Raw genomic sequence first — 27,918 nt, 5'->3', positions numbered from 1 at the left:
GTTCTTATTTTATTTAGCGAGGAATATAATTAATACATGCCTTACTCTAAGACCGGAACAACCTAAAAAGATTATTCAGTTTACGCACTTGTTCTGCATTTTTCTGTAGACCTTAGGCCTAACCCATTCCGTGAAAGGAAATTTCTTTATTAGATCTACTATGATTTAAAAAATGAAAATCATTTTCATTTAAATGAACTTCATTTTATTTAGCAATGCCCGTATACATAAGTCGAAACATTAGATAGCGGAAATTGATTCCGCACATATTGATATTCTAAATGCCCTAGCTACGGCGCGAAAAGTATTGTGTTCCTTTGACGTCATTTGTATAAAAAGTTGTGACGTCACACTATATATTTGTTTGAGTTTTGGACAGCTGTTTTCTCCATATCCGAAGTTCTCCTCTGACAGCCTCTGACATATTGTTTAACCTGGTCAAATATAAAGGTGAGAATTTATATATACATGTGACGATGTGTGTGCACAATAGCATTTCTACCTATATTAAAATTGCAAAAATTCACCAGAGGCCACAATATCAGTGAACACTGAACTTTTTGAAGTCTCATTTCGGGTAGTTTCTTTTTTAGCGGTCCCCACTGACTTTGACTATTTATTTTAGGAGGGTTGTGTTTAAATTCTTGTTAAAATAGCATAGACCATAGCGTTGGTATGGGGCCAGTAGCACTAAAGGAAAAAGCAGGGGTGTGGGGGCGGCAGCCCCCGAAGTTACGTGACGTCATGACGTATTTCTGACCGGGGACCGCTAAACTGGAAGTGTCCCAACCCCTTCAATATGCTGCATCCATAACTTGTATTCTCCCGCCACCTAGCCTTACTCATTTGGCTTATCGGGTGACTTATTTTATGATCTGATATTTTATAGTTGTCATCCCCCTGACGGAGACAGCGACAGTCAAAAGTTATCACCCTGTCCTGAAACGTCCTATTATTTGGACTATCCCCCCCCCCCCCCCACACACACACCCCACCCCTGACGTCAGATAGGCTGAACAGGAAGTAAGCGGTTTTCTATTTTAATATCTGATCCACCTTTTCCGTAACAAGGTCTTTCATTGATTTCTTTTTAATATAAGACAAATCATCTACAGACTACACCCTACATCATGCTAAATAACTACGAGGGTTGTTTCAGGAACTGCTTAAATTTTCAAAATGGTTTTCATGCTTTGAAATTCATAGGAAATATTGTTGGAAATTGTTTTGTGGAATTTCCCATTGTAAATTTCAGTCATTTTTGATAGATAGATCTATCAACATTTTCTTTCAAAATCAGTTTGATTTTATTTTCAATTGATTTCTATAACACTTTCAGAATAGCTTGGCTTAAAAGCATTATTTCCTTGCAAAAATCTTGTGAAAAAATTAAAAATCACTCGAAATCGAAATTGTGAATTTATCCAATTTTTACAACGTGTACATGATATATTTTGGCCATCAAATTTTCATTAAGGTAGTTCTGCACGTTTGATATACCGAAGGTAATGGCGTAAAGATAGTTATCCGGATAACACTGACTATAGCCCGTACTCGGCATAACTTGAGTACAGAAACAAAAATCATTTTTTGAATAAATGTCAACTCATGAGTAAATTCATTAAAAGGGCAACGTTAATATAATACTAAAAGTAATAAAAACTAAATAATTCCAAATAATGCCTTAAAATCAGCTTGAAATATGCGGATGTCTTTAATAATATGCCAATATCTCAAAAATAAGCCTACGGACTTCTACATTTTATTTCACCACATAATAGACGATATGATTTTTTTTACGACTGTGAGAAGTTTCATTAAAATCTAAATTGTAGAAAGAAATACTATTTTCGAAAATGTCATCGTTTTTTGTGATTTCAAAAACTTGTGCGAGGTTAAAAATTTTCAAATCCGATGAGTCTAGCAAAAAATCACGCAAAGACCCTTTCTATTTTATCTGCCGAATTTTCTAGGTATATCTAAAATTTTGAAAAAATCATGGTTTGATCAAATTCTACATTGAAAAAAACCCAAAGAATCCTAAAATGCAGAACTACCTTAATATAGGATCTATGATTTAAAAAAATAACATAAAGGCCCTACTATTATGCGATTAAACCTTTAGAATGTTGTACATTATAATCTAGATCTTGCAAAATGAAGCTGCAATTCCCTGTTAGGATTTATGCCTATCAAACTGCTGTAGAGCTTTCTTATATTGTGATTATTAACCATCTGAGAAATTATCTTATTCTTTTGATTCATCTTTTCTCTTGTTCGTACCCGAACATTTCCACAAAGAACTAGTCAAAATGAAAGTTAATGGTTTATTCGAACCAAAATGTACAACAGTTTGAAAATGAAGAAGTGCATTTTCAGGTTTTTTTTTCTTTCAGCTTGGTGTAGATCTATAGCTTATAACTTCTAGTATTTAAGGTAGTGGACCCGTAACGACACACGGCAATTTCCCTTTGATTACGTAATCTCGTAAGGCAATTTGGCATCCTTCGGACGTAAATGTAACTCAACTTGAAGATTGTTTTCCGTATGCCGAAATCGCGTGCGTACTGCGTACGGGGAATACCAATTTGCCGATTGTGATTACTGGTCCACTACCTTGAAAAGAAATTGGCTTCAAGAAAAAAAACTTGTTTTTCGAAATAGGCAATTAAAACGTTACAGATAGATTAGAAGAAATTCTTGAAAGCTCTGTTACGAAAGGTGAATCAACCACTCACTGATATTTTTATTATTGCGCTTATTGCACTTGGAATTTTTCTGTCATGTACAGATACGTAATGCTTTGTAGGCTGCTAGTATATGGATGATAGTGAAAGGTCAGTGCCGCATTGGCAATGTTTCCAGTGTTTCCAATCACTAGCGCGGCTGTCATACCCAATAGGATGATTGCATGTTGGCACTGTTTCGGGGGTCAGTAGATCAAGATCACAATGACTTTTACGACCGATAACCGGAGAAAACTTTGTGCACTCGTCAGCTCAATTTCATATAGGTCGGCTTTGGTCAATAGGTGTTTGGTTTCGAGTCATGTTTACCTCGAAATCTTTTGCTGACAAATAAATGGAGAACGTTTGCATCCGCCAAACATTATACATGATGATTACCTGTTGGCATTAGATAACCCTTACAGTCCTTCGGTAGTTGCACGTATACATATATAAAGGCATTTTTTTCAACGCTTTGATATACAACACATGCTTTTAAAACCCGGTAGATGACCCATATTTTTCATCATCTCCGATGGTATACTTTTGTTTTATTAAGAGGTCTAGTTCAGTTATAGATTTTATGGCATATTTTTTCAACATGAAAGTAGCAGGCCAACTTTAAAAAAAAAGGAAAGCGTTAAGAACAAAATTTACACCGGGATTTTACTATTAAAATACATTTTAACCATAGACTTAATTAAATAGTCGTCACGATATTACTTGAGTGTATTCTTAAACGAGTTGAATAAAATAACAAATGCGAGGCTCTGTCCAGCTGTATAGGAAGATACAATTTTTTTTTTGTTCCACATTTTTGCTTTCCTTTTATTTTTCGCTGAGACACCGAAACCTCTGCCTTCCGGAGTTAGTTCGACCATCGACTTCTTTACTTAACAAGTTTAAAACGACGTCAAAATCACAAAATTAATAATTATAAACTCAACATAGAATTTTGTCCAAGAATACCTTAAGCTTGTTTGATTCGCACAAATCATAACAGCGGTTTTTCATGAATTTCTTCTTAATACAAAATCCAAGTAAACTTTTTAAAGTGTAATATATAGGAAATTCTTAAATTTTGACAGCTTCTTGCGTCCATGGTAAAGTATGTATTTTTTTCATAGGGAAATCCCGGTGTAAATTCTTTGTCCCGACGCTATACGAGGATGCTCTTTTGCTGTAAACCTAAGAAAACGTGAGTATTCATATTTTGTACATTTTGTAATTAATTAGGGGACATAGTGCCAGTTTCCAAGCCTCGTTACGATGTTACGTCTTGTACTAAAAAGTCGAAATAGGGTAACCGGTGACTGTTTCAACATTTGTAGCAATAAAATTTTGTTAGTTTTCAACGTTTGTAAAAGACATTCAAAAATGTGTAACAGACTTTTTCAGTCTTGTTTGTGTACTGTTAGTAGGATCTTGAAACAATTTTGTTTTCCGACGCCGCCGCATGGATTAGGTACATGATTTGTTTGAAACAGAAAGCCTATACAGTTCACTGGCACCAGACCAGAAAGAAAATATCTCTGTACATGCTATACACTACCCCTAGGTATATTATAAGAACCCTATGGTCATGAACGGGAAAATATACTAACCCATTTCAATCGCGCATTTCTTACCTAAAATACGCAGTTCGGTAAATGTGTACTATGGATATTGAACAAGTGGTAATTTATCTTCCATTGTGTACCGGACACATTTCTTCAATATTTTTTATCTTAGAGAAACAACGTGTAGTTCATAGTTTTTTGAACGTTACACAAAAAACTTGGTTGAACTTCCCTGGTGAAGTTCCGGTCTGGATTACAAAACCATTCTGATTGGCTGATGCGAAAATGTATGTCAGTCGTCGTTTGACTACACGTGTACGCTAAAATGTGTATATGCAGCATAAATGTGCAAAATGAATTAAATAATCAGAACAAATGTATACCAATGTATGATTTCAAATTCAGAATCGTATCTAAGATGAATTTCATTTATCATTTCGAGTTTTATTGTAAATCCGTGAGTATTTTGTATTCTATTTTTGTTTGTTTACATTTCGCCTCACATGTGTACACTGCTGTGACCTCTAGACCGGATGTTCATTAGGGAAGTTCACGCAAGTTTTTTTCTGTAATGTTGACGAAAGCTTAAAATATGTGGAGTATCTCTGCAATATGATATGGCTGGTGCACGATGGAAGATAAATTATCGCTTGTTCAATATGCTAGGTACCCATTCACAGAACTGCGCGTTTTAGGTGAGAAATGTACGATTGAAATGGGTTAGTGCACTTTCCCGTTCATGACCATGGTTCTTGTAGTATATCTATGGGTAGGGTATAGCATGTACAGATTTATTTTCTTTCTGGTCTGGTGCCAGTGGTACAGTTGAGCTTATTTTGAAATCGTCTCATATACAGCGAACGCATAATATTATGTATATTAGACCGACAGCTGTGCAAATTTGATGTCGGATGGATATATCGATCGAAAACCATACCGGTCTGATATCGGCGTTATAGGTGATGCTTGCTGGTTAATGGCCAACACAACTGGACACTAAAGTTATAAGATATACCGCCAAAGTCTAGATTGTTGTTCCACACGCGAACTTGTCATACTTTTGATATTAAAGTCTGCAGAAGCCCTTGGGAAATGTTTGTGACCTCGATCTTCGGTCTCGGTTACAAACATTCCCGCGGGGTTCTGCAGACGTTAATACACAAAAAACGTGTATTATCCCTACCATTGACGTTGCCTTGACCTACGATCCACAAACTTGATTTGGTTATTGCTCATTGAGAATTACCGACTCCAATTGACTTTTAGGTCAGTAGGCCAATGGTCAAGGTCACAGTGACTGTTACTAATAAAGTCGTTTTAGCTCAATTTCTTGAGAAGCTTTAAACTTGGCAACCTAATTAGCCATGGGCAGTGCATGTACCCTTATTGATTTCTACGGCAGTGGACAAAAGGTCAACGTCAAAGTGATTGCAAAACCTTTTCCCGCTCAGTATTTTGAGAAAAAAATTGAGAAAGGTTTGTCCAGCAGACACATTGTGATCTGTAGATAATCCTTATTGATTTGAGGTTCATGGTCAAGGTCACAGTGACCGTTTATACAAAAATCCATTTTCTGCTGAATATTTTGAAAATGGCTTGACCTACGACCCGGCAAATGGCTCATGGACAGTGAATGACACCAGGTTTAGACTGCAGTTCTTTCTTGGTCATTGCCATGTGATCAGGTTCGTGTATTATGTATTATGCGACACATTCATATTCTAAGCTAAGCTAAGTTTAATAGTTCCAACGTATTTGATTTTGTACTAGCAACTTAAAACTATAAAGAAACTTAGCTCTAGATACGCTATTTTGTGCGGTTGTTTTGCGGTTATTTCCCTTTAATAATACACGCATTTAGAAAAAAAAGAGATAATTTAAAAAGTCGTAAACATTTATCCTTCAGAATATTATACACATTATTCAAATTGTTTATGAGATATTTAGAATTTATATCCTGTTTAAACCGATGCTTTTTGTTTCAAAATACTTGTCACTTGGGAAATTAAATCCGAAGATAACAGTTTATAAAACCTAATACGTACAAAGGTATTGATTGGTTATTTCGTTCGTTGTGTATCGGACTTGTAACCAACAGAAGCGTAAATGTTTACATTGTAAATAAAACGAAAATTTCATGATCATCTAAAATTTAAAAAGCTGGTTTTCTACTTATTCTACGTTGGAAAAGCACGTTTTTTGTGAGTTTATACTTGAATTGTGTGCACAAACCTGAATAACCAATCAGATACGAATAAATAGTCACGCGCTCTCTTGGTAACCACTAACGTTTGAGAAAAGTGTTTTATAGTTCGGCTCACGTCCAGATTTTACAATATGTACAGAGGCTACGTAGAACAGCTAGATTCACAGTCGGCGCAGAGTCAGCAACCGGTAACGAGCTCCAAAGGCAAAGACGACAAAATGTCGGAGGAGGACAGGTGGAGACAGCAATGGAATGCCAAGCCGGTGTCGGAGTTGTGGGAATCACTTAATAAGGGAGAGTCGAAGTCACTTTTAAAGAAACACTTGACAGAAGCGAGATATAATGAATTAAAGGATAAGAAAACAAGCCTAGGAGGGACCCTTGCTCAATGTATAAGCTCAGGTAGGAAAGTTATTTTAAATTTATTCTTTATTAATTTATACTTTATCTTATGCATGATAAATATTTTATTGTAACCTACGTTGAATTATTTTTGTGTGAAAAGTATATTGACATTTAAATCGTTCGTCCTTTTCGCGACCTCTAAATATTTAGATTACCGATATCAACGCGACTTGTTAAACAATGAATGAATGGATTCAATATATTGCATTTATCGATCTTCCAAAAGGAATGCATTTGTCTTGAAATTAATTCTTAAAAAAATGAACATGTGACTGCCTTTGTGAATATTTCTTCCGATAATCTATATCAGTATCAGGTTTTGTAACGTTGTAATATGATCTTTTTGTCGTGATCAAATTTTCAAAAGTTCACTGATCAATATTCTTTCAATAATTTATTTTCGACCACTATTAACAATGCTACAGTTAACACACTAAACAGTATGATCTGGTTATAAAAAAAGCTTGCCGAACTCGTTTTTCAAGTGCTTAACAATTTGATATAGGAAAAAGTGAACGCATTGTGTGTTATTTATCGTCTGCCACACGAAAATTTTGACGTGTATTGGAATTCAATGTTGAGATAGCAAAGCCTCAGGAAATGAATTCAGTACATTCTATTACCAGGCACACTCGCTCGCTCCTATGGCAACCAATTCAGCGTTAAAAAAAAAAAGATTTTCCTTCCCGTTATTCTACTTCTGAACAAAGCTCACAGCAAAGAAAGCGGTAAAATGAAATATTTATATAGTCGATACGATGACCTGAGCGATTCGTTTCCGTGTACTCAAACCGCAAATAAGTTCTACATGTCTACACACATGTAAATTATACATAGCAGTTGTTCGTGGGATGGTTTCAATGATAAATTAACAACGTGACCTCTCTAACTGTCTAACTTTACTATAACACTCCTAAATTTTATTATACATCAGTGAGTGTTAACCAGAGCTTGTCCTTTTCACTGAACTACTACGGATGTTAACACCAACACCGTACATTGTGACAACTGATACTTTAAGCTTGACTGTTTCGCTGCCCGTGTTGAAAATATGTTAATTTATTATTGCAATTACATATACATGTAAGATATTTTCCTAATCCGGTATCTTGAGGACTTGCATCTCGCTGATAAAGTTTAAAATATTGCTGATAAATATGCAGTTTACATGGACTCGTTACTTTGTCAAAATTGCAGTCACACTACTGGCTAGGCTGTCTCCCACTGTTTTAAAAAATGTACTTATAAAAATGTTGTAATGAAAAAATAACCATGCGAGAGAGACTGCCTGGCTGGGTACTCTCAACTTCTCATAAAGGTCATACTTTAAGGAGCCTAAAATCCGGCTTTTTATTTTAATACAAGTTCCTTTTATACACGTAATTTTAAACATGTGATTTACATATAAATGACAAAGTTTAATTATCAAACGCGGTTTAAACTGTTTGTGAACATGAGGTCATATGATCACTGTTTCCCGATGTTCTTTGGTACAGGTTTTACTGTACGTACAGGTATACCTCTGCACAAGGTCACATTGAGAATATCGAATATCACCCGATTATAATACCGACTTTACAAATACAATGTACTTACAGTAGTCCACCATGATTAAAATAATCTAATTCGTTACTTCGTAAAGACATTTCATGATTTAATCTTCAATAATGTGCGGCTATATGATATAAAGATTAACGACTTTTATATTGAAAAACGCCAGATCATGAAAAAAAAAAAAACAATGAATAGTCAATATATGGCGAACGATAAAACATGTATTTATAACCGTTACAATAATGTTTTTTTCCTGACCTGGATTTTTGCCAAAGGAAATTCTTTACTGAATTCAACAATCCTTTCAGATCGGGTTCTTTATTTTTGTTCAATGTTTTCTCCCGAAGGGCCAAATGAGTTGAGACTTCGATCGTTTAGTCATTCAGTTCAGATTCATAACCTGTCTTTGTACTGAGCAGGAAAAATGTAGAAAGTAGTGATAACACATGTTTTTGTGTAATAACATCTGCAGAATCCTGAGGGACTGGTTGGTGGCCGAGCCCGGTAGGGCAAGGGTATCAATGTTTCCCGAGGGATTCTAAAGATGTTACAACACAAAATGAACATGCGTTAACTTTATTCTAGCATAAAACTTGTACAACGAATAAATTTTCCCTCAACGTCATTAAATTTCCATGAAACGCGCGGGAATGTATGTTTTTTTTCACGTTGACGTCATTTCTTTTTGAATTATCCGTTTAAGGGCCGTAATACGTTTCCGCTTTGCCACGGAACGCGCATATATAAATGGTGTTTTAACAGCACGTGAGAGCGAGAATCTCTCTGTTAACACACGTTTTCTCCCCAGTTAAAACACCCCCGAAAAGTGAATGAATAGCAGTTTTATGCTAGAATGATGGAAAATGCAAAAATGACATAGCTTAGTTAATGCATTTCTGGAAATAATGACTTGTCTCTTGTTAAGCTTCATCACTTGATAAATTTAGGAAAAACGTACGGTGGCATATGCGAGGTATGTATGCAGCCAATTAACCATAATCCTATTGTCAGATCTAATCATATTTTACTAGTCTACATTTTAGGTTATTGATATGCCTTGAGGTATTATATCGCTTCTTTCAATCTACTTACTCGCGTACCTTGATCATACTGAAGTAATGCTATAAATTGTAAAATTTACCCTTTGAGTGGGGGTATGAATCATCGTGATAGCTCAAGTTTTTTTCCATGTATGTATAAATGTTACCCCCAGCTGTTACACGTGCATTGTATTACGTTCTGTTTACCATAGTGCCTCCTTGGCGACAGCTTTGAACAGAAAGATTGAAAAAAAACCTCGATAACCGATCAAAGGGTATCGTTGCCTACAGTACAAATAATGTGCTTTTCATTCTAATACTTTTTTCTCTGTAATAAATGTTGTCGTGTTAGCATGAGGCCAATGCCTCAATTAAGCCCAAGTAAAATCTGACAAGCCGTTGGATTGCTTCCAGTTGATCTGTCTGTCGTCTGTTAGACGTTTGCCAAAATACTCTGTTATGACTTGATTGACAAAGCATCAAACACTAACTGCACATGTTATTATTAATCAATGTGTTCAAACAGCAGCTGTCATAATTCTGATTAAATATCCGCGGGAAAATAGAGAGTCAAACTTTTCATGAACATCAGTGTGTTTTTTATTTACATCGAATGGTATGAAAATGAATTATTTCAAAAGTACAGTCACAATATCTTGAATATGGACATGAAATGAGCCGTGCCATGAGAAAACCAACATAGTGGGTTTGCGACCAGCATGGATCCAGACCAGCCTGCTCATCCGCGCAGTCTGGTCAGGATCCATGCTGTTCGCTAAGTTTCTCCAATTCCAATAGGCTTTAAAAGCGAACAGCAGGAGCCTGACCAGACTGCGCGGATGCGCAGGCTGGTCTGGATCCATGCTGGTCGCAAACCCACTATGTTGGTTTTCTCATGGCACGGCTCAAATAAAGCCATTACATAATTTTGATATGACACTAGTGTAATAAAGCTTTGACGGTGGATTCGTTTTAAGTATAAGAGGCGTTAGTCGAATATACTTGGTCTATAATGAGAAAAGAAAGAAGACATTTTGATGACTCAGCGGAAAAAGCAAGCATGTATAAATACAGGTTTATACAGGAGTGTCTTCATATTGAATTTATTAAACGAGTTGAATAAAGTAATAAAATGCGAGGCTATCCGAAGGATACTCGAGCTATTCTACTTACCCTGACGTCGGCGTCGGCGTCACATCTTGGTTAAAGTTTTACTTGCAAGTACACATAGCTATCCTATCATTTAAAGGCATATAGCTTTGAAACTTTTTTTTCTCTTTTTCTAGGTCAATTACCAACCTCACTGTGTCAAGTCCCATAACTCTTACATGTATTTTGGCCAAATTATGCCCCCTTTTGGACTTAGAAAATTCTGGTTAAAGTTTTGCATGCAAGTTACGATCTCCAAAACTAATATAGATATTGAATTGAAACTTCGCAAAATGTCTTTAGGGTTATAAAACTAGGCGATAGCATCAAATTCTATAACTCTGGCATGCACTTTGGCCAAATTATGCCCCCTTTTGGACTTAGAAAATCCTGGTTAAAGTTTTGCATACAAGTTACTTTTTCAAAACTAATGCAGATACTGGATTGAAGCTCTGTATATATTCTAACATTTAGGGTAATATTCCTGCTTCTGTGACAACAATTTGAATAGCCGAGCATTTGTTGTCTTATGGACAGCTCTTTTTATTCTACATTGTCCCTCGGGTATTACACAGGAAGACATGCAAGATCCTTTTTATTTCTGTTGTCAGTTGGATGTTTAGATAGACATTCTGGTAGTTCAGCTTCGCATGAATTCATTGAAAGTTATCATTGATTCAACATTCGTTTTCATATTTGCTGTCTTGGGCATTCCATTCTTCCGTTTACCACAATCCACAATATCATTGCCTTAGCGGACGAATTCTCAGAAATTTAAAGATGCATAAATGATAAAAATGCCATTTTCATCTACATTTAAAAAAATATATATTTATGATCTACACATCTTCTTTAGATTGTTTTTACTAAATTGTACTTGACGTTGTAATGTATAACTCGTATAAATTATCAACATATTTTTTATCCTTGCAGGGTTCTCATTTTAAGATTAACTATTCGTAGAAAAGCTAGAGCTATTGCATCCTTTCTTCGGCGTCCGCGTCCGCGTCTTGCTCGTTGTCATGATATGATAAGACATGCACTGCTCAGGTTCCCTATCCCTTTTTTGCATTTTTACAAAGTAAGCCCCTTGCTCTACTCGGCAATTTTTGGTTAAGTCTTGTGTCTCAGTATCCGCTAATGATGATATGACATGCAATGAAGAGGACCCATAACTCTTGTTTTGCTTTTTCACAAAGTTACGTCCTTTTTCAACATAACATTTTTCTTAGTGTAATCTGTAACCTCATTTAACATTAAATAAGAGGTGCTCTACAAGTCAAAACTGTTGCCCTGTTTGTACTTTTGTCTATGTGTTCATTATATTCAATTTTATTAGTGACAACATTTTTTTTTTGATAATCGAGAGTTCGTGTCTTTCGACAGCTGCTGTTATATAATTCGTTGTTTTCTTTAGTCTGTTTCTGTTATTACAAATACTTACATGCTGACACAATTACAATATCTTTGCTTTTTAAAATAAAGTGCAAGGTTTTACCTTGACATCTATCCTGATACTTGATCGAACAGTTGTACATACTTCCCTTGCTAGGCAAGTGAAGGACAAGGTTTCCACTACCCGAAGGACAATGTGGAATGAGAAACCCAACCCAGCGTTAGCTGCAGGATATTAGGTACTTATATATTTTGTTTTTAATCTTTTTCAGGATCACTTCACCTGGGCAGCAATGTCGGTATTTATGCGTGCGATCCCGCAGCATACACAACTCCAGGCTACAAAGAACTGTTCAACTTGATCATTCAGGACTACCATACCAAAAATCCTAATAATAATGTCAAACATCCAGAGCCCAGCTTCGGAACAGACGCACAGATTGACAGTCTCGGTGACCTTGATCCAACTGGTTATTTTGTGAAGTCTACACGTGTCCGAGTTGCCAGAAGCCACAAGGGCATGCCCTTCCCACCAGCCGCTAAGAAAGAGGTATTTCATTATTTACTAGTGCATTTAATTACATGGTAAAAAATTAATTCCCGCCACGCTTTTAATAAGTAAATACAAATGTACTTCTGGTGATTACGTTAGTAAACTAAATGTGATAGATATTTTTGTTCGTTTGCGACAGTAGATGAAAAAATATCGAGGAACTTTTTATTTTTGGACGAGTTCATGTATAAGTTTTAAACGAATAGTAACAACGTAAATATTCTTACCTGTAGGACTTCGAAAAGATGGAGAAGTTGGCTTGTGAGGGTTTGTCCACGTTGACAGGAGAGTTGGCCGGAACATACTACCCCCTTCGCGGAATGGACAAAGCCACGCAGGATAAGATGATCGAAGACCACTTCCTGTTCAGAGCAGATGATGCGTAAGTAAACGAATAAAGTTTCAGCAGCAGTAAGTACTGTTTCCAAAAGGACGCTGAAACATGTTAGTACTGTCTCAAATTCACGTCTATAAATATTTTAAGCTTTATTATGCTGGAATGAAATACTGCGATTATTTTTTTACAACATTGCACATAAAGTCATCTGTTTTGTTTTCTTGCAGGGTGCTTGGTGATGCCGGTGGTTACAATTGCTGGGACACCGGAAGAGGAATCTTCCACAATAAAGAGAAAACCTTCCTCACATGGCTGAATGAGGAGGACCACTTCCGTTTCATCTCTATGCAAATGGGCGGGAATCTTGGCCAAGTATACAAGCGTTTAGCGACAGTAAGTTGAATTCACTTTATGTTTAAAATAAGTTGTACTAATTAAAAGGAAATTGGTAGCAAATACGTTAAATAAGTTTTAATGCGCGGAAGGAAATTTTGAACGACACTTTTTTTTCAATTTTAATTAAGCGGTATTATTTGACACTGCTTTAATACACTTTTCAAAAATATGACGATATCAAGTCATGCATACCCGAATCACGAAGTATCTAATGTCAGTTATATTTTTAGGCCATCAAACATATCGAGACCAAGATGGAATTCGCCAAAGCCGACGGCCTTGGTTATCTTACGTTCTGTCCAACTAACCTTGGCACAACAATGAGAGCAAGTGTCCATGTTCGAGTACCCATGCTCAGCAAGGATCCACAGGTCCTGAAAGACATTTGTGCCAAGTATAATCTTCAGCCTAGAGGTATGTCAAAAACGATGTCTGGGCGCTCTTTTCATTTCCCATTTTCTTTGTAAATTAAAATCATGTTACTTCTTTGGAAATGAAATTTTAGGCCAATTTTGTTAACACATATTGAGGAGTCAGTCACAGCATATGGAAATAAAAATTGATTTTTAATGGTTGTTTTTGAAAGGTACCAATTATGATAATGTATTGATATCGTTTTCTATTTAAGGTGTTCACGGCGAGCACTCTGAGAGTAAAGGAGGTGTTTACGATATCTCCAACAAGCGTCGACTTGGACTTACAGAGTGGGATGCTGTCAATGAAATGAAGAATGGTGTTCTGGAAATTATAAAGGGTACGTGTGACTGTGTTGTTGCTTTTACCATTTCATATAATGAGATTGTGATTCTCTGAAATGTGTATACAGGTGTCAAAATTCCGCATGAAAATTTTGCAGGAAATGCTTACAAGAATACCTGGTTCTGTTCATAAAGATCAAATAGACTGGACTGCAATTCTTGCTTTAAAGTACATGTAGTGGATCTGAAATATCCGTAAAAGTGCGTATTCTGCATCCTATTTCGGCATTCTTTGGCGGTCATAAGCACATGGATTCCGTGCCTGTTCAGAAATGCTGAAATCTCATTCGGAGAACATGTAATTGATCAGAAATTGCTGATTGTCATTAGGGTCCACTAACTTAATATTGACGCACGGAAATGAACTGAAATACGAGTGTGCCTTATTACCACAGCACGTGTTAATTCGTACAATAATTTCAACCCCAGACTGGTGCCCTCTTCCCATGTGTGCGCATTATTGGTAAGGCCGAGGTCATTGTATTGCATTTATTGAACGGATTTAGATACCCACCGTTTGTATATATAACGATTTATATTACATAGTTTAAAATCCAGACAACGCGACGTGCATTTATCAAGGTTGCATGTAGAAAGATAACGGTGGATATAATCAAGGTTGAAAGGTTGCGTGAGTCATTGAAATGATTTCAATCCAGACACGCTATGTACGTTACATGAATAATGTATACAATGATTCTCAAGCGCTGTGCTAGTTAGTAAACGTAATTAACATAATATAGTAACAAATGTTGAAGTACGCTTCCTCATCTCTGAACCTTTCATAAATCCTGAATGAAAGAACTGTGTGTCATGTTAAATCGTCTGCGCGACATCCGTCTTGGTTAAAATCATTTTCATAAGTAAAACAATTACTGTTGTTAATGCACTTGAATGCATTGTAATTGTTCTGTTGTGAATCATTCGTTTTTGAGCTGAGTAGACTTTCTAAAATAAGATTTTATGTAACTGTAAAATTCATTATGAATCCACTTCGCATATTTTCCTTCGTTTTAGATAAGTTTGAATAGTTGTCAAAGGCCCTGTCACAACAAATAATTTCATGCCCTTGAGATGGTGCTGAGGTCCATTTATTTTTTGTCTGTCTATCAAAGCTTTTAGTCCTTTAACATGTCGGACAGAAGTGTCGTGAATTATTCGTTATATCAAGCGAATAAAAATTGAGTTATTGCATTATTCAAGGTTTAACTGTCAAATGAATCAAGCCATGTTAGATTGTTTGTAGAGGATATTACGAGTGTCTTTTCCTGGTAGAATTATAAATAACCGAGTGGTTAAGGTCGCTGACTTCAAGTCACTTGCCCCTCACCGATGTGGGTTCGAGCCTCACTCGGGGCGTTGAATTCTTCATGTGAGGAAGCCATCCAGCTGGCTTACGGAAGGTCGGTGGTTCTACCCAGGTGCCCGCCCGTGATGAAATAATGCACGGACGGACACCTGGGATCTTCCTCCACCATCAAAGCTGGAAAGTCGCCATATGATCTATAATTGTGTCGGTGCGACATTAAACCCAACAAAAAAAGAAAGAATAGAATAATAATTGCAAGGAACGTGTGTATTAATTTCAATATTGAAGGATGCAATGTGTTACGTTTTATGACCTGTCCTTTTGGAACATTGAAATTTCTTCTTTCTTTACATTTTAAAGATAAAGTCAGTTCGACCAAAGTCTCATATACGTAAAACTACATCATTGCATCACTTTACATATACTTTACATCTGCAGAGGAAGCAAAACTGACCTGGACACCAAAGCCTACAGACGAGCTGTATAACATTATCAGCAAGAGTGACTCCCCGTCTCTCATGAAGAAGTTCCTGACACAGGAGGTGTACGACAAACTTAAGGACAAGAAAACATCACTTGGTGGTACTCTAGCTCACTGTATCAACTCCGGTAAGTTTATACCTTGTTCTTACTATAGATTGTCGTCAAAACCGGAAAAAACGTCTGTAGAGTATTATGGGAATAAGAACTTTCAAAGAACATGGCTGTACGATATCAATGGCGCTAGATAATCTGTTCACTCGGTGAAAGATAAGAGTTCGATCTGACACGTTAACGAAACTTTCAATGGGTTTTACCAAATTATAGCAGCTGTTTGCACACACAGTGTTGCGCATTGGGAAACGTCACGTGCGAAATCATGATGTTACCAGAAAAAAGTTAAATTAGATTTCTGTTACATTTTGATACGATGAGACGCTTACCTTTGTTACTTTATGTATGATATTTATTCCATTGCACGTATCTGAACTTTAAAGTGTTTATTTGAATGGCTTTCTCATTTTAAAAAAATACTTGTATGTACATCAGTTCTTTTAATTTAATAGCGCAAATAATCTAAAAGAAATACCTGCAAAAGTAAAATTAAACAAAAGATGGCAGCTCATTTTGAATTGAAAGTGGTGACTTTTAACACGTGGATCTTGGATAGTACATACTGACTTTACAAAATCAAAGAAATGCATCGTGAAAACAAACTAAGAACCGACGTTGATATTTTGAAATTAACCCTGCTTGTTTCAGGTTGTCTACATCTCGGCAGCAAGGTTGGCATTTATGCCTGTGACCCCGAAGCCTACACAGTATTTGAAGATATATTTAACAATGTAATCAAAGCCTATCACAAAGTTGACAGTATTAGCCATCCTGTGCCAACATTTGGTACCGACGCCGACATGAAAGCTCTAGAAAACATTGATCCCGAGGGTAATATGGTCATCTCGACACGTATCCGAGTTGCTCGCAGCCACGCCAAATACCCATTCCCTCCAGCATGTACTTCGGAGGTATGCCGATAAAAACTTTACATTTGCGTCATTCCGCAAGTTATACACTTTTAAAATTGATCTACACACAACATAGACATGATTAAAGTTAAAGATCTTATCTGTTATGTCAAATTACCAAGGCAACATAAAACGTCAAAAATTTTGTATTGGATGTTTGTGAAAAGTTCACTTAGGTTGATATTTTCAATTTTACTTGATCTAATGAACAAACTGAAAAGCATTTCAATGAAATAAAAATATGCATCAAGAAATATTTTCACGTACTTTTGCTGATAAACGTTGCACTTCTGAATTCGCGAAATAATACCACTCTGAAAGCATGTTGCAAAACAGATACACTTTTTGTGCTGTTTTGAAACATAAAACATGTCTGTTGATTTCCCGTTCCAACTGTTTTCTCCTTCACATTTCTTCATGCGCATGTTTTCATTTTATAGAGGATATTAGATGAGTGTCTTTTCGTATTGAATTTATTAAGAGTTGAATAAAATAATAAAATGCGAGGCTCTGCCGAGCATTTTATCAATTTTATTCAGCGAGTTTAATAAATTCAATGTGGAAAGTCACAAATGTATTATTCTTTTTATCATATGCTAGCTTTTATACTGTCGAAACATCAAACTTTCTACTTTCTTTTACTATAGGCTATAAACAAGTCAATTTGACCAACGTCTCCTATACTATAAACGACGTCGACGTCAAATCTTTATTACACTAGTGTATTATCATTTTTATTTAATGGCTTTATTACACTCCCGCGACGTCAAATTAAGAAATAATTTACAGCAAAAGAATGCTTTAACACTATTTATGCACGATGGGTGGTTATACGTCGGGCGTAATAATTTCACGAGGGCGCAGCCCGAGTGAAATTATTAGTACGACGTATTATCACCCGAGTGTATAAATAGTGTAAAAACACGGTTGTGCTATAAATTATTTCGCTTCTAAAATGCCCTTGATCTCAAACAGTAGATAAAATATATATATAGAAGCGCTCTTTCTTGGTCACAACAAAAACTTTGACGTCACCGCACGTTAACGTGACGTCATTCTAGCGTAAGAGTGTTTTAACAGAGACAAGTATATTAGAACATGTGATAAAGTTTTTTATTAAATTTTACAAAAACCGTTATGTGTGGTTCGAAGTAACAAACTTGAATTTCATGTACAGGATTTGGAGAACATGCAAGATGACACTGTACGTGCCCTGAACACCCTCAAAGGTGAACTCGCCGGTACATACTACCCCCTTGCGAAAATGGACGAAGCCACCCAGAAACAGATGGTGGAGGACCACTTCCTCTTCAGAGACGATGACGAGTAAGTTTACATAAAGGACATCTTTTTGTTTTAAGGTATCTCTATCGGATGAATACCGGACACAATATGTTCACATAATTATGCAGTATTCGTAAAATATGTTGTTAATGATGAAAGAATTGTACTATAAGGTTGCTAAAATATCCCAGTTTTCAATGATTATAAACCATTTAAACATCTAAACGCTATGAGTCTTGGGCTGATTTTATTTAATAAACACTTCTGTTGCCTCTTCATCTGAATTTTCGTGTTGGATTTTTTTACTTGGGTCATTGATATGTGGAGCAAAGAAGGAAAAATTGCCCTGCTTGTAGATACACTGTATATGTATTGCAACAAGCTTAGTCTTATTTATAGAGACTTATTTGCATCCAAGGCTTTACAGAACAATCGTAGGATGTCAACATTTTAAGAAACGTTGTTGACGCATTGATGATGTTACCTCGCTCATAAACAAATGTTCAGTAAATCACATGAATAAACAAGGACATCAGTTCGGTCTATATAATTTTGTTTTGTTTTAGTAATTGGTTGTTGATAGTACACTATTTACCAGTTAATGCCTGTTTTGATGATCCACGTGTTTATTCTTCATTTCGCATTCCGTATGAGTAGATGCGTGCGTTCATACGTTTGCGTTTGGTCTATAACTTTGTCATACACGGAAATAATACAAAAGACTCTGCTAATGATTTGTGGCAAGCAAAACATCGCTCAAATGTCAGTTTCACAGAGGTCAAATATCAAAAATCTTTTGTCACATGTATGACGTCGTGGGAGTGAAATAAAACCATTTCACTTAGAGGTTATTATACAGGGTTGTATGCCTTAAGGCGATATTGGCATACTAAGAGAGGCATTGACCTGAGGTCTTTTAAACATTCAAGCCCATATACCCTTTACATGACTCAGAGCCCTAGCTTGTCAGAGGCACAACTCTTAACATTTTTCTTAACATTGGTCAACCGTGTCAAGTAGAACACAATTTCTCTATTTCTACTGATCTTGCGAAGTTTAAACGGCGTTTCAATATCTTCAGTGTGTTTTGATAGACGCAAAACGTTGTAAACTCGCGAATAAAAACACGATTGAAGTGGATGATGAATTTGCTATATCAGATTTGTTTGTGCTCTAGTGATTTAAGTGTTAATTATACTGCAAAGGAATGTATGGTAGTTACTATATCGGGCGTTGAACAGAAAAAAACATGTATACATTTAACACGAGTTTATGACAGTTCAGTATGCAGATCTTATTTAGCACAACTGAGGTTGATTTTTATGCCCCCGGGGTGCATAGCGTTGCTGCTGTCCGTACGCACGTACGCCCCGAAATCTTGTGTGTCTAAGCTCTCCCTCACTATTTGCCTGATTTGCTTCAAACTTTCACAAATGATGTGCAGATGACCTTAAAGGAAGGATTTTTGTGTGACTATTTTACCGCAGTTATGGCCCTTTGATAGTTTTGCTATATAGAATACGGAGAAAAATCTTGTGTGTCCAACTCCTCCCGCACTATTAGCCTGATTTGCTTCAAACAAGCTAGATGTGCAGATGACCATGTAGGAAAGATTTTTTTCTGTGAATATTTTTACTGGAGTTATGCCCCTTCGATAGTTTTTGCTGTATAGAGGATGGCACAGTATGTGGGGGTATCCGTGTCCTAATGACAAAATTCTAGTTTTTTAATGTGTCGAGATAAAATATCAGCGAAATTTATTTTAAAACTACATATTTTCGCGTGATTATACGTTGATTATTAAGTATTTGAATAAGTGTTTATTAAAAAGTGGTCATCAGTGTCTAAAAACAGAACAATGCAAAAACTGGTATATGTTAGTGCAAAAAGTGCTTACTGCTTCCCTGTCAGCGACGTTTTACGCTAAGGTGACGGTACAGTGCTCTATAGGGCAAGGACGTCGTGGCAAGACAATTCTGATATCCAAGAATTGTTTTTATCTTAACCCGATCTATTTACTTAGTCTAGCCAGAAAGGACTTCGGACACTATCATATGCTTCTAGCCTACATTTTGAATGCAGAATTCTCCATAAGTATTTAAACAATACCCAAATTGTTTCGAGTCAATGATAAACCAATGTGTTAGTTAACTTATTACAGCAGAAACTGTTTTTTATCTGTTCCTATCAAGATGTTTTTCTTATTTTATCTTAGCCAGGATATATTTTCTTGAAAAAATAAAATGTTTAATTTCCGTAAAAATATAATGTCATCACTTTACGGAAGTTTTAAATATATGTATTCCAGTCGAAAAAAGTGACAAAATCTGTTTATTTAAGGAAAAAATAACATTTTAAAATTAAAATCCTAAAAATAAATAAAAAAGCGAGCGATATTTTTGCAAACAACCTGTACTTGATTTATCTATACACTGTTCGTAATGTAAAGTTATTGATGCATTACATGTATGAATAGATATACATGTATAAGTGACCGGTCAGTTTTATTACAATGGTTCAGGTAGTTATTTAAGTACATGTACATGTCTGTATAGCTGTGTTATAAGTGATGGCAGGTATTTGTGTGCTGTATAACATTAATACTACGAAAAGGCAGTCATCTTATCAAGCCGTAGGGTGGGTTCTTGCTTGGAATAAGTACCAGTGGCACAGATAATATTTGAGCCGCGCCATGAGAAAACCAACATAGTGCAATTGCGACCAGCATGTATCCAGACCAGCCTGTGCATCTGTGCAGTCTAGTCACGGAGCTGTGCTGTCAGCTAACGGTTTCTCTAATTCCAATAGGCTTTGAAACCGAACAGCATGGATCCTGACCAGAGTGCGCAGATTCGCAGGCTTGTCTGGATCCATGCTGGTCGCAAAACACTATGTTGGTTTTCTCATGGCACGGCTCATTTGGCTTAAACATTTAATAAAAATGTATCCGAAATGACAGTTCTTTGTGGGGATTGCCTATGGAAGCTGTATTGGAAAAAGTTAAATCGGGATAAGTCTGACAACAGCCCATTTAACGATAATGTTGTCTAATCAGGGCAGAAGTTGTGAGCAAAACACATTCGAAATGTATCATTTGTAGGGCTAAAGTAGAAGCAGGTCGATGCATAAAAATTCCACCTGAAACTCGGCTGGACCTTTCAGTTCGTTTTCGCGTCTGGCCGTATTTGTATATGTCATCTGCATGGAACGCGACTTGACACATCACTTTCGTGGCATCACACTGAATGTGAAACCGTCACTGTCATGACCTGCCAAGAGGCTACTGTTTTGGACCTATGCATCACAGGCATATCAATAACAAGCGTTATTTCTGTTTGATGGACTATAGTCAGGATCAGATTATCTGCTGTGCACATATTGACTCTTTTTTGTGGTGTTTAGTCCGTCGCAAAGAACAATACTCAATTCAGTTTTCACAGAAGGAAGAACATGAAGTAATGAATCTGTGTGACATTTAGTTCGTGTCTAAAAGAAATAAATATAAACGCACAGAAGAAGATGAAAAAAATTAAGAAATGAAAAATATATAAAAATACAAAACATAATAAAAACAAATGGAAAACAAGTAACATCCTCATCGCTAATGGCTGGCATGCGCGTCGCGAGGAGGGCATGCAGAAGATTAGCTGGTGTGTTGCTAGTATTTTACAGCACACATTTGCCAATCTACTGCAACAAACAACCAGGATAAGCCAATGAAAATTTAACCCAACGAATAATATTCACAGTAGTTGCTTCTCTCACTACTATACATGTATAAAATGCCTATGTGTACCCTTTCAAACATTTGCATAGTATTTGAGTTACAAACAGATGTAAAAATATGTGACAATCTAAGTATTAAACATGAATGTAAAAAGTATTGGTTACTTTACATTTAGGAACACCCTGTAGTTATATTTTTTGTTTAAAAGTACTGTTCCACCCCTTGCATCAACACAATAGTCACGGAAAATGTGTATAATTAATATCTACATGTGCTGGCCAAATATGGTTTTGATGCACGGGTGGGAACAATGTTGTATAAAACAAAATAGCTTTTATATAAATAATAACAGGGTACGTAATTCTATTTAGAGAAAAACTCACCGTTTTATGAAACAAATATTGAAAATGTGACTTTAAGAAATAATCTCAAATATGTATTTTGATGGTGTATGTAATTAAATACTTATTTCTTAGTGGTTTATTTTTCACTCTTGGAGTAGGCAAATTCATATAGAAAGTGTCCGAAGTCCTTCATCAGGGATTTATTGCACGTACACGTAATGAATTTATTCGCTGTTATCCTGTCGGCGGAAACTGAAAATCATTGTAGCAAGTTATTGCGTTTGGACATTATTATTCAAACCGTACTACATACGTTTTATCTACTTGTATGTTAGCTTTAAGCAAGATATTGACATTGTACATCAGGTATTTAATTTACACTGATGTAACATCCTAATTAATGCAGTATGTAATTATTAATAAAATCTATGTACATGACACAGCTTTGCTGTTCTTTTCTCGTATCATTATTTATAGATTCATTTCTCTTATCAGATAGTTTTATTTCCCATAATAATCTTGAAAGCTTGCACCTTTATTTTCTGCAAGGTATATAACACGAAACATGAGGTTAGTCGCGCAGCTAAGTGATGTTGGTATTTTCGTAAATAGTTTCTTTGATTGAACGTTTATCTTAATGTGCAAATAACTTGCTTACGTACTTCGTTTGTTTTATGAATGTCACTGTGCGCATGCGTACACATAAAACTTTTGCCTGGAATCTCATTAAGTTACTGTTCCATATCAAGGTTTTTCATTAGGATTGGTACTTTAAATATATGAGCCGTGCCATGAGAAAACCAACATAGTGGCTTTGCGACCAGCATGGATCCTGACCAGCCTGCGCATCCGCGCAGTCTGGTCAGGATCCATGATGTTCGCTAACAGTTTCTCCAATTCCAATAGGCTTTAAAAGCGACCAGCATGGAGCCTGACCAGACTGCGCGGATGCGCAGACTGGTCTGGATCCATGCTGGTCGCAAACCCACTGTTGGTTTTGTCATGGCACGGCTCAGTTATCATAATGATATACCATAAAGATTTATGGGATCAGAATATATTGACTACTTTATAATTTAGCGTATGCATTTTCATGGGTAATTTCCTTTGTAAATTTCAAATAATTTATAAAAAACAAACTTGCCCACAGTTTGATACTGCAGGAATTGACTGAGATAAATACACTTCACCACATTTTCATGAAAACAGATTCTATAGTTTAGAAAATATGTAGACCCGAAAAGCTTTTTTCTCATTTTTTTTTTTTGCGTGGTATATTATATACAGTTACTGAATGTTGAACTATAGACTGGTTAGTAGCATAAACTATGGACCTGCGATTTATATGAGGGGTCGTATCTTAATCGTACTTGTCCGGAGTGAACACGCTGGTGATTAAGTGTAGAAACTGGATGGTACTTTCGCTTTAGTTTCGTTCGTTTATCGTTATCACGAAAGCAAAGATGCACAGTTTCCGTGTCATCTTATTTCTCGACATTGTGTTGATAAATACTTACCTGACAATTAAAACAAGTAGGTATGCAAGTGAATATAACGAGTACAATACCAGAAATGTTGCTAAAACATTTATTGCAGATTAAACTAGTAGGAGTATAGGTGAAAGAATTATTTTCATGCTGATGCGGTATTACGTAAGCCGACTACAGATGTGAAAATTACCTGTCTTGCAAGCTACAGAGATAGTTATATCTGGCTAAGAGCTTATCTTTTTTCATTATCTGCTTTGAACGTTTCTCTTTGTTTCTGAAATAAGTTGCATTTGACAGTTGTATTCAACTGTATTACGCCGTGAGCATGTCTTAATAAACTTGTCCTAGTTTCCGTGTTGCAAGAAACATCATACACATGCATAATTTCAGAGAGCATTTAACAGTTATGAAAATAAAACTGTAAAAAGATCCTTAATTAAAAGAACAACATCTCTTGCATGCTCTTTTCTGCTAAAATGGAACTTTAACAAATGAACATTGCTCAGATTTCATTGTCCCAAAGGATCACAAATAGCTCGGACCGTATAATTCATAGTGTCATAAACTTGTTTTTGCTCCGTCAGGGTTATATATGCATAGATTTTACTTTGAACTTTGCACGAGTGTGCATTCGGCAGCTACAAACATTTCGGCAAAATTTCACAAGTCAACAAAAGTTATGCGGAATTGAATATATTCCATTCTTTTGGAAGCCTAAGGCTTAAAAATGATTTTGTTTACAAGTTATTGCTGTGTTTGCAGTGTGTTGAGAGATGCTGGCGGCTACAAATACTGGGATACAGGTCGTGGCATCTTCCACAATAAGGACAAAACTTTCCTTACCTGGGTGAACGAAGAAGACCATCTCCGACTGATCTCTATGCAGAAAGGTGGTGACCTGGGAGAAGTGTATAGACGTCTTGTCAAGGTTGGTTGTTTTGCTACTCATTTCAGAGTTTGGAAATACGTGTCTTGCGTGCTATTTTCAGCAATATCAGTGTTAAGGTTGACTGTCATGACTTTGTACAGTCATTATGCATCTTTCAGTTTTGTACACATGATTTGTCTGTTGTGTAAAACTTGGAAATGTGGTTTTAGATATCCTGATCGTGGTTTTACTATACAGTTGAGGGCGACGTGAAAAAGACACATAAATACGTAAAATGCACTTCACCTGATGTATTAGATAACTTAACCAAAAGAGACAAAATATTTTAGAATGAACGTAATGCTTTCTTTACCCATACATATTGTACATGATAGTTTTTGACAAGAACTGATCAAAGTATTGTATATTTTATGTTAAGGGCTTCCATGGCCGAATGGGTATTGTCGCTAACTTTGAAATCTCGTCGGGTTTGTCATTAATTAAACAATTTAGCAGGCATGTGGACCTCATGAAATGTTAACTTGGGTCTTTCCCCCACTAGCAACAGCTGTGTGCTAAATAACGTTTATGATACGTTTAAGCAGGTGAATTGTAATCACAGAAAGAGTGCAGACTGCAACAGGCGTCTAGAGTTTACAAATAACACTAATATAATGTTGCCTGGATAATTATTCCTGACATAAATCCAATATACGATATGCAATAAACAGTGCCGCATGTAATTCTATAGTGATCAGTAACCTTCCCTAACGAGATTGAAAACGCGTCTAGAATAAGATAGAAACGAATCAGTTTCATCTTTTTACGGTTTCAGAAGACTGGATCAATACTCGTTAAGAGAGGCTGTTTAAATGTACATTTGAGAAACACACGAAATCTAGGGCAAAAATATATATTCACGTCGCGGAAACTCTGCTATTCAATGTTCCGGCTGTCATAACCAATACTGTGGTATTTTTCGTCAAAACATGTGCTGCTTCCGTGGTTAATGATTTTCTTCAGATACAGGTAGTTTGCACAGAGTAGTGTGTAGACATATAGCCTATATGAATACATAGCTGGCATAGGCACAGGTGAACGTCCTTAAGCGAAAATACAGTGAAATCCGTGTGTGAAGATCTACACTTGAGACACCCAAAACTCTGTCTTTATAACTTTATAAGCAAGATGTATATATTTATGTCTTGGTATAAATATTTCAGTAGCCGACAGATCAGCCTTTACTAATGTGAACCTTTATGTGACAGATCCCAGACCAATATCTTAATATTTTTAGGCCATCGGTGAACTGGAAAAGAAGCTGACCTTTGCGAAAAGAGATGGCTATGGGTATTTGACATTCTGCCCATCTAATCTTGGCACCACACTTAGAGCTAGCGTGCACATGAAGATCCCTAACGTTTGCAAGCAGCCAAACTTCAAAGAAGAATGTGAAAAATACAACATCCAGCCAAGAGGTATGTAAATATAAATGTTATATTTTGAAATATAGATTAAGATCTTTGAATACTTGGGATATCTATTAAAACCATATCTTAGCATAAAGTGTTACTTTTGAACCCAACAGATTTGGTATGTTGACGGTTCCGGTGATACTAACTTAAAATAGAGAAATGAGTTTTACCTTCCATGATACGTCGTAGAACGGAGCTGTAGTCATTATGCTTATCATTATGTGCTGACCCAAATATTTAGCTATTTCAGTATTGAACCACCTTGTAGATTTTTTTCCTGTAGATACGATCATATTCAGAACTTAGTTTCAAAATATTGACAACGCGAAACCTAAAATTACATTTTAAGAAATGTTTTGGAAATCATCGTGTCTAAAGTGGTTGCCACTTGTATTTAAAATTGTACACGTTTTGCGTTGTGTTATGGGTATCTGAACATCAAACATCCAAGGTTGTTACTCAGCATGTGAAGTTGTGCACCTGGGGTTTTGTTTTGTGATGTCACTGTTAAAATCGATGTTTTGATCATTGACTAATCAAAAAACAGCATAAAGGGCATAAACGTTTGTTTCACACATATCTTAAAAACTATTTAACATTAGGAAAGTTTTTCAGTATGTGAAGTTGTGCACCTAGGGTTTAACTTTGGATTTACCGTCAACCACATTCCCCACGAAGAAAAGTTGTTGTTGCTTTATATATTATTTTCTTATCTTGTATTTCTTTATGATGTTTTGCAGTAGCCTTAACGCCTCAGTAATATGAAAATTACATAATTATTTCATTGTCAACAAATACCATATGACCGTTTAGTGACGTAAGAGGGACCACCAGTGTCCTGTGAACACATCTAGTTACACTTGGTAAACCGTTAAGACCACTAGCTGCCATTGAAAACCCTGCCTTTAAAACCCTGTATGTTTGATGTTTTTAATGGAATTAAAATTTAGCCACTTTGTTCTTTATTTTCGGAAAGTAACGATAGCTTTTTACAACAGGTATCCACGGTGAGCACTCGGAGAGTGAAGGAGGTGTGTACGATCTGTCAAACAAGCGCCGACTCGGCCTCACTGAATACGCTGCTGTGAGAGAAATGCTGGATGGTGTTCTTGCCCTGAAGAAGTGGGAACTAGAACTTGCAGGTGGAAAGAAATAACCTGTTTTCAAAATTAAAATTGACATTTTGACAACCGCGTGAGCCAGATTTATGACATTTTAATACAAGTGTGTTAGACTGTATTTCTCCTTTTTTCATTGCTGGAACTGAATTTAACTTGGTTTAACTTTTATGCATTTGTTAATAATTATGCAATTGAACGTGTTCGTTAAAAACTATATTCGGATAATGTTACAAAGAGGAGTTTACAAATGTTTTGTTAGCATTGGAGTACCTCTTTTTTCCCTATGTGATAACTTCACTTAATATCGACACCTGTAATGTAGCTTCAGTTTATTGTGCTAGTTATAGGGGCCCTACAATATATTGTTGTAAGGGGTTATCTGTGATTTTGTTGACTTTTCCTATTTATTTCCATTTGACCGGAGAACCAAAGAATAAAATGCAAAAAAAACTATTTCATCTGTTTTTATTTTCTTGCCTCATCATAAAGATAAAAGTAAGGCCTCGGTAGCCTAGTGGTAGAATGACTGCTCCGAGAGCGAGAGGTCGTGGGTTTGATCGCTCGCCGCGTCAAAGCAAAGGAAAAAAATCATACTAGTAGTTTCCTGACTTGGCGCTCAGAGGATAGTGCCAGTACTGGTCAGCCCGGTGTCAGTATAATGTGATTGGGTGGGGTATCATGTCGCGTGTCTTCGGTGTGATATTCCAGTGACTGAAA

At 36.2% G+C, this 27,918-nt stretch overlaps 1 protein-coding gene across 2 annotated transcripts; it reads left to right on the top strand.

Annotated features, from left to right (window-relative positions):
• The first annotated feature begins 321 nt into the window (after positions 1-321).
• On the top strand, positions 322-27,654 carry LOC123552278 (arginine kinase-like). Of its 2 annotated transcripts, XM_045341810.2 has the most exons (14): positions 364-450; positions 3,854-3,924; positions 6,631-6,893; positions 12,307-12,584; positions 12,821-12,969; positions 13,152-13,317; positions 13,551-13,734; positions 13,949-14,074; positions 15,826-15,996; positions 16,630-16,892; positions 18,070-18,218; positions 24,500-24,665; positions 25,903-26,083; positions 27,079-27,654. In XM_045341810.2, the coding sequence occupies exons 2-14, from the start codon at positions 3,896-3,898 to the stop codon at positions 27,234-27,236; spliced, it is 2,283 nt and encodes a 760-aa protein (XP_045197745.1). In that variant the 5' UTR covers positions 364-450; positions 3,854-3,895; the 3' UTR covers positions 27,237-27,654. The 2 variants fall into 2 exon arrangements, with proteins under 2 accessions (XP_045197746.1, XP_045197745.1); XM_045341811.2 differs by lacking the exon at positions 3,854-3,924 and having other exon boundaries at positions 322-450.
• The last annotated feature ends 264 nt before the right edge of the window (positions 27,655-27,918 follow it).

Source organism: Mercenaria mercenaria, chromosome 4 (assembly GCF_021730395.1).
Source record: "Mercenaria mercenaria strain notata chromosome 4, MADL_Memer_1, whole genome shotgun sequence".
NCBI lineage: Eukaryota > Metazoa > Mollusca > Bivalvia > Venerida > Veneridae > Mercenaria > Mercenaria mercenaria.
Note: the sequence above shows the minus strand (reverse complement) of the source record. Positions and strands in the feature narration are given on the sequence as shown.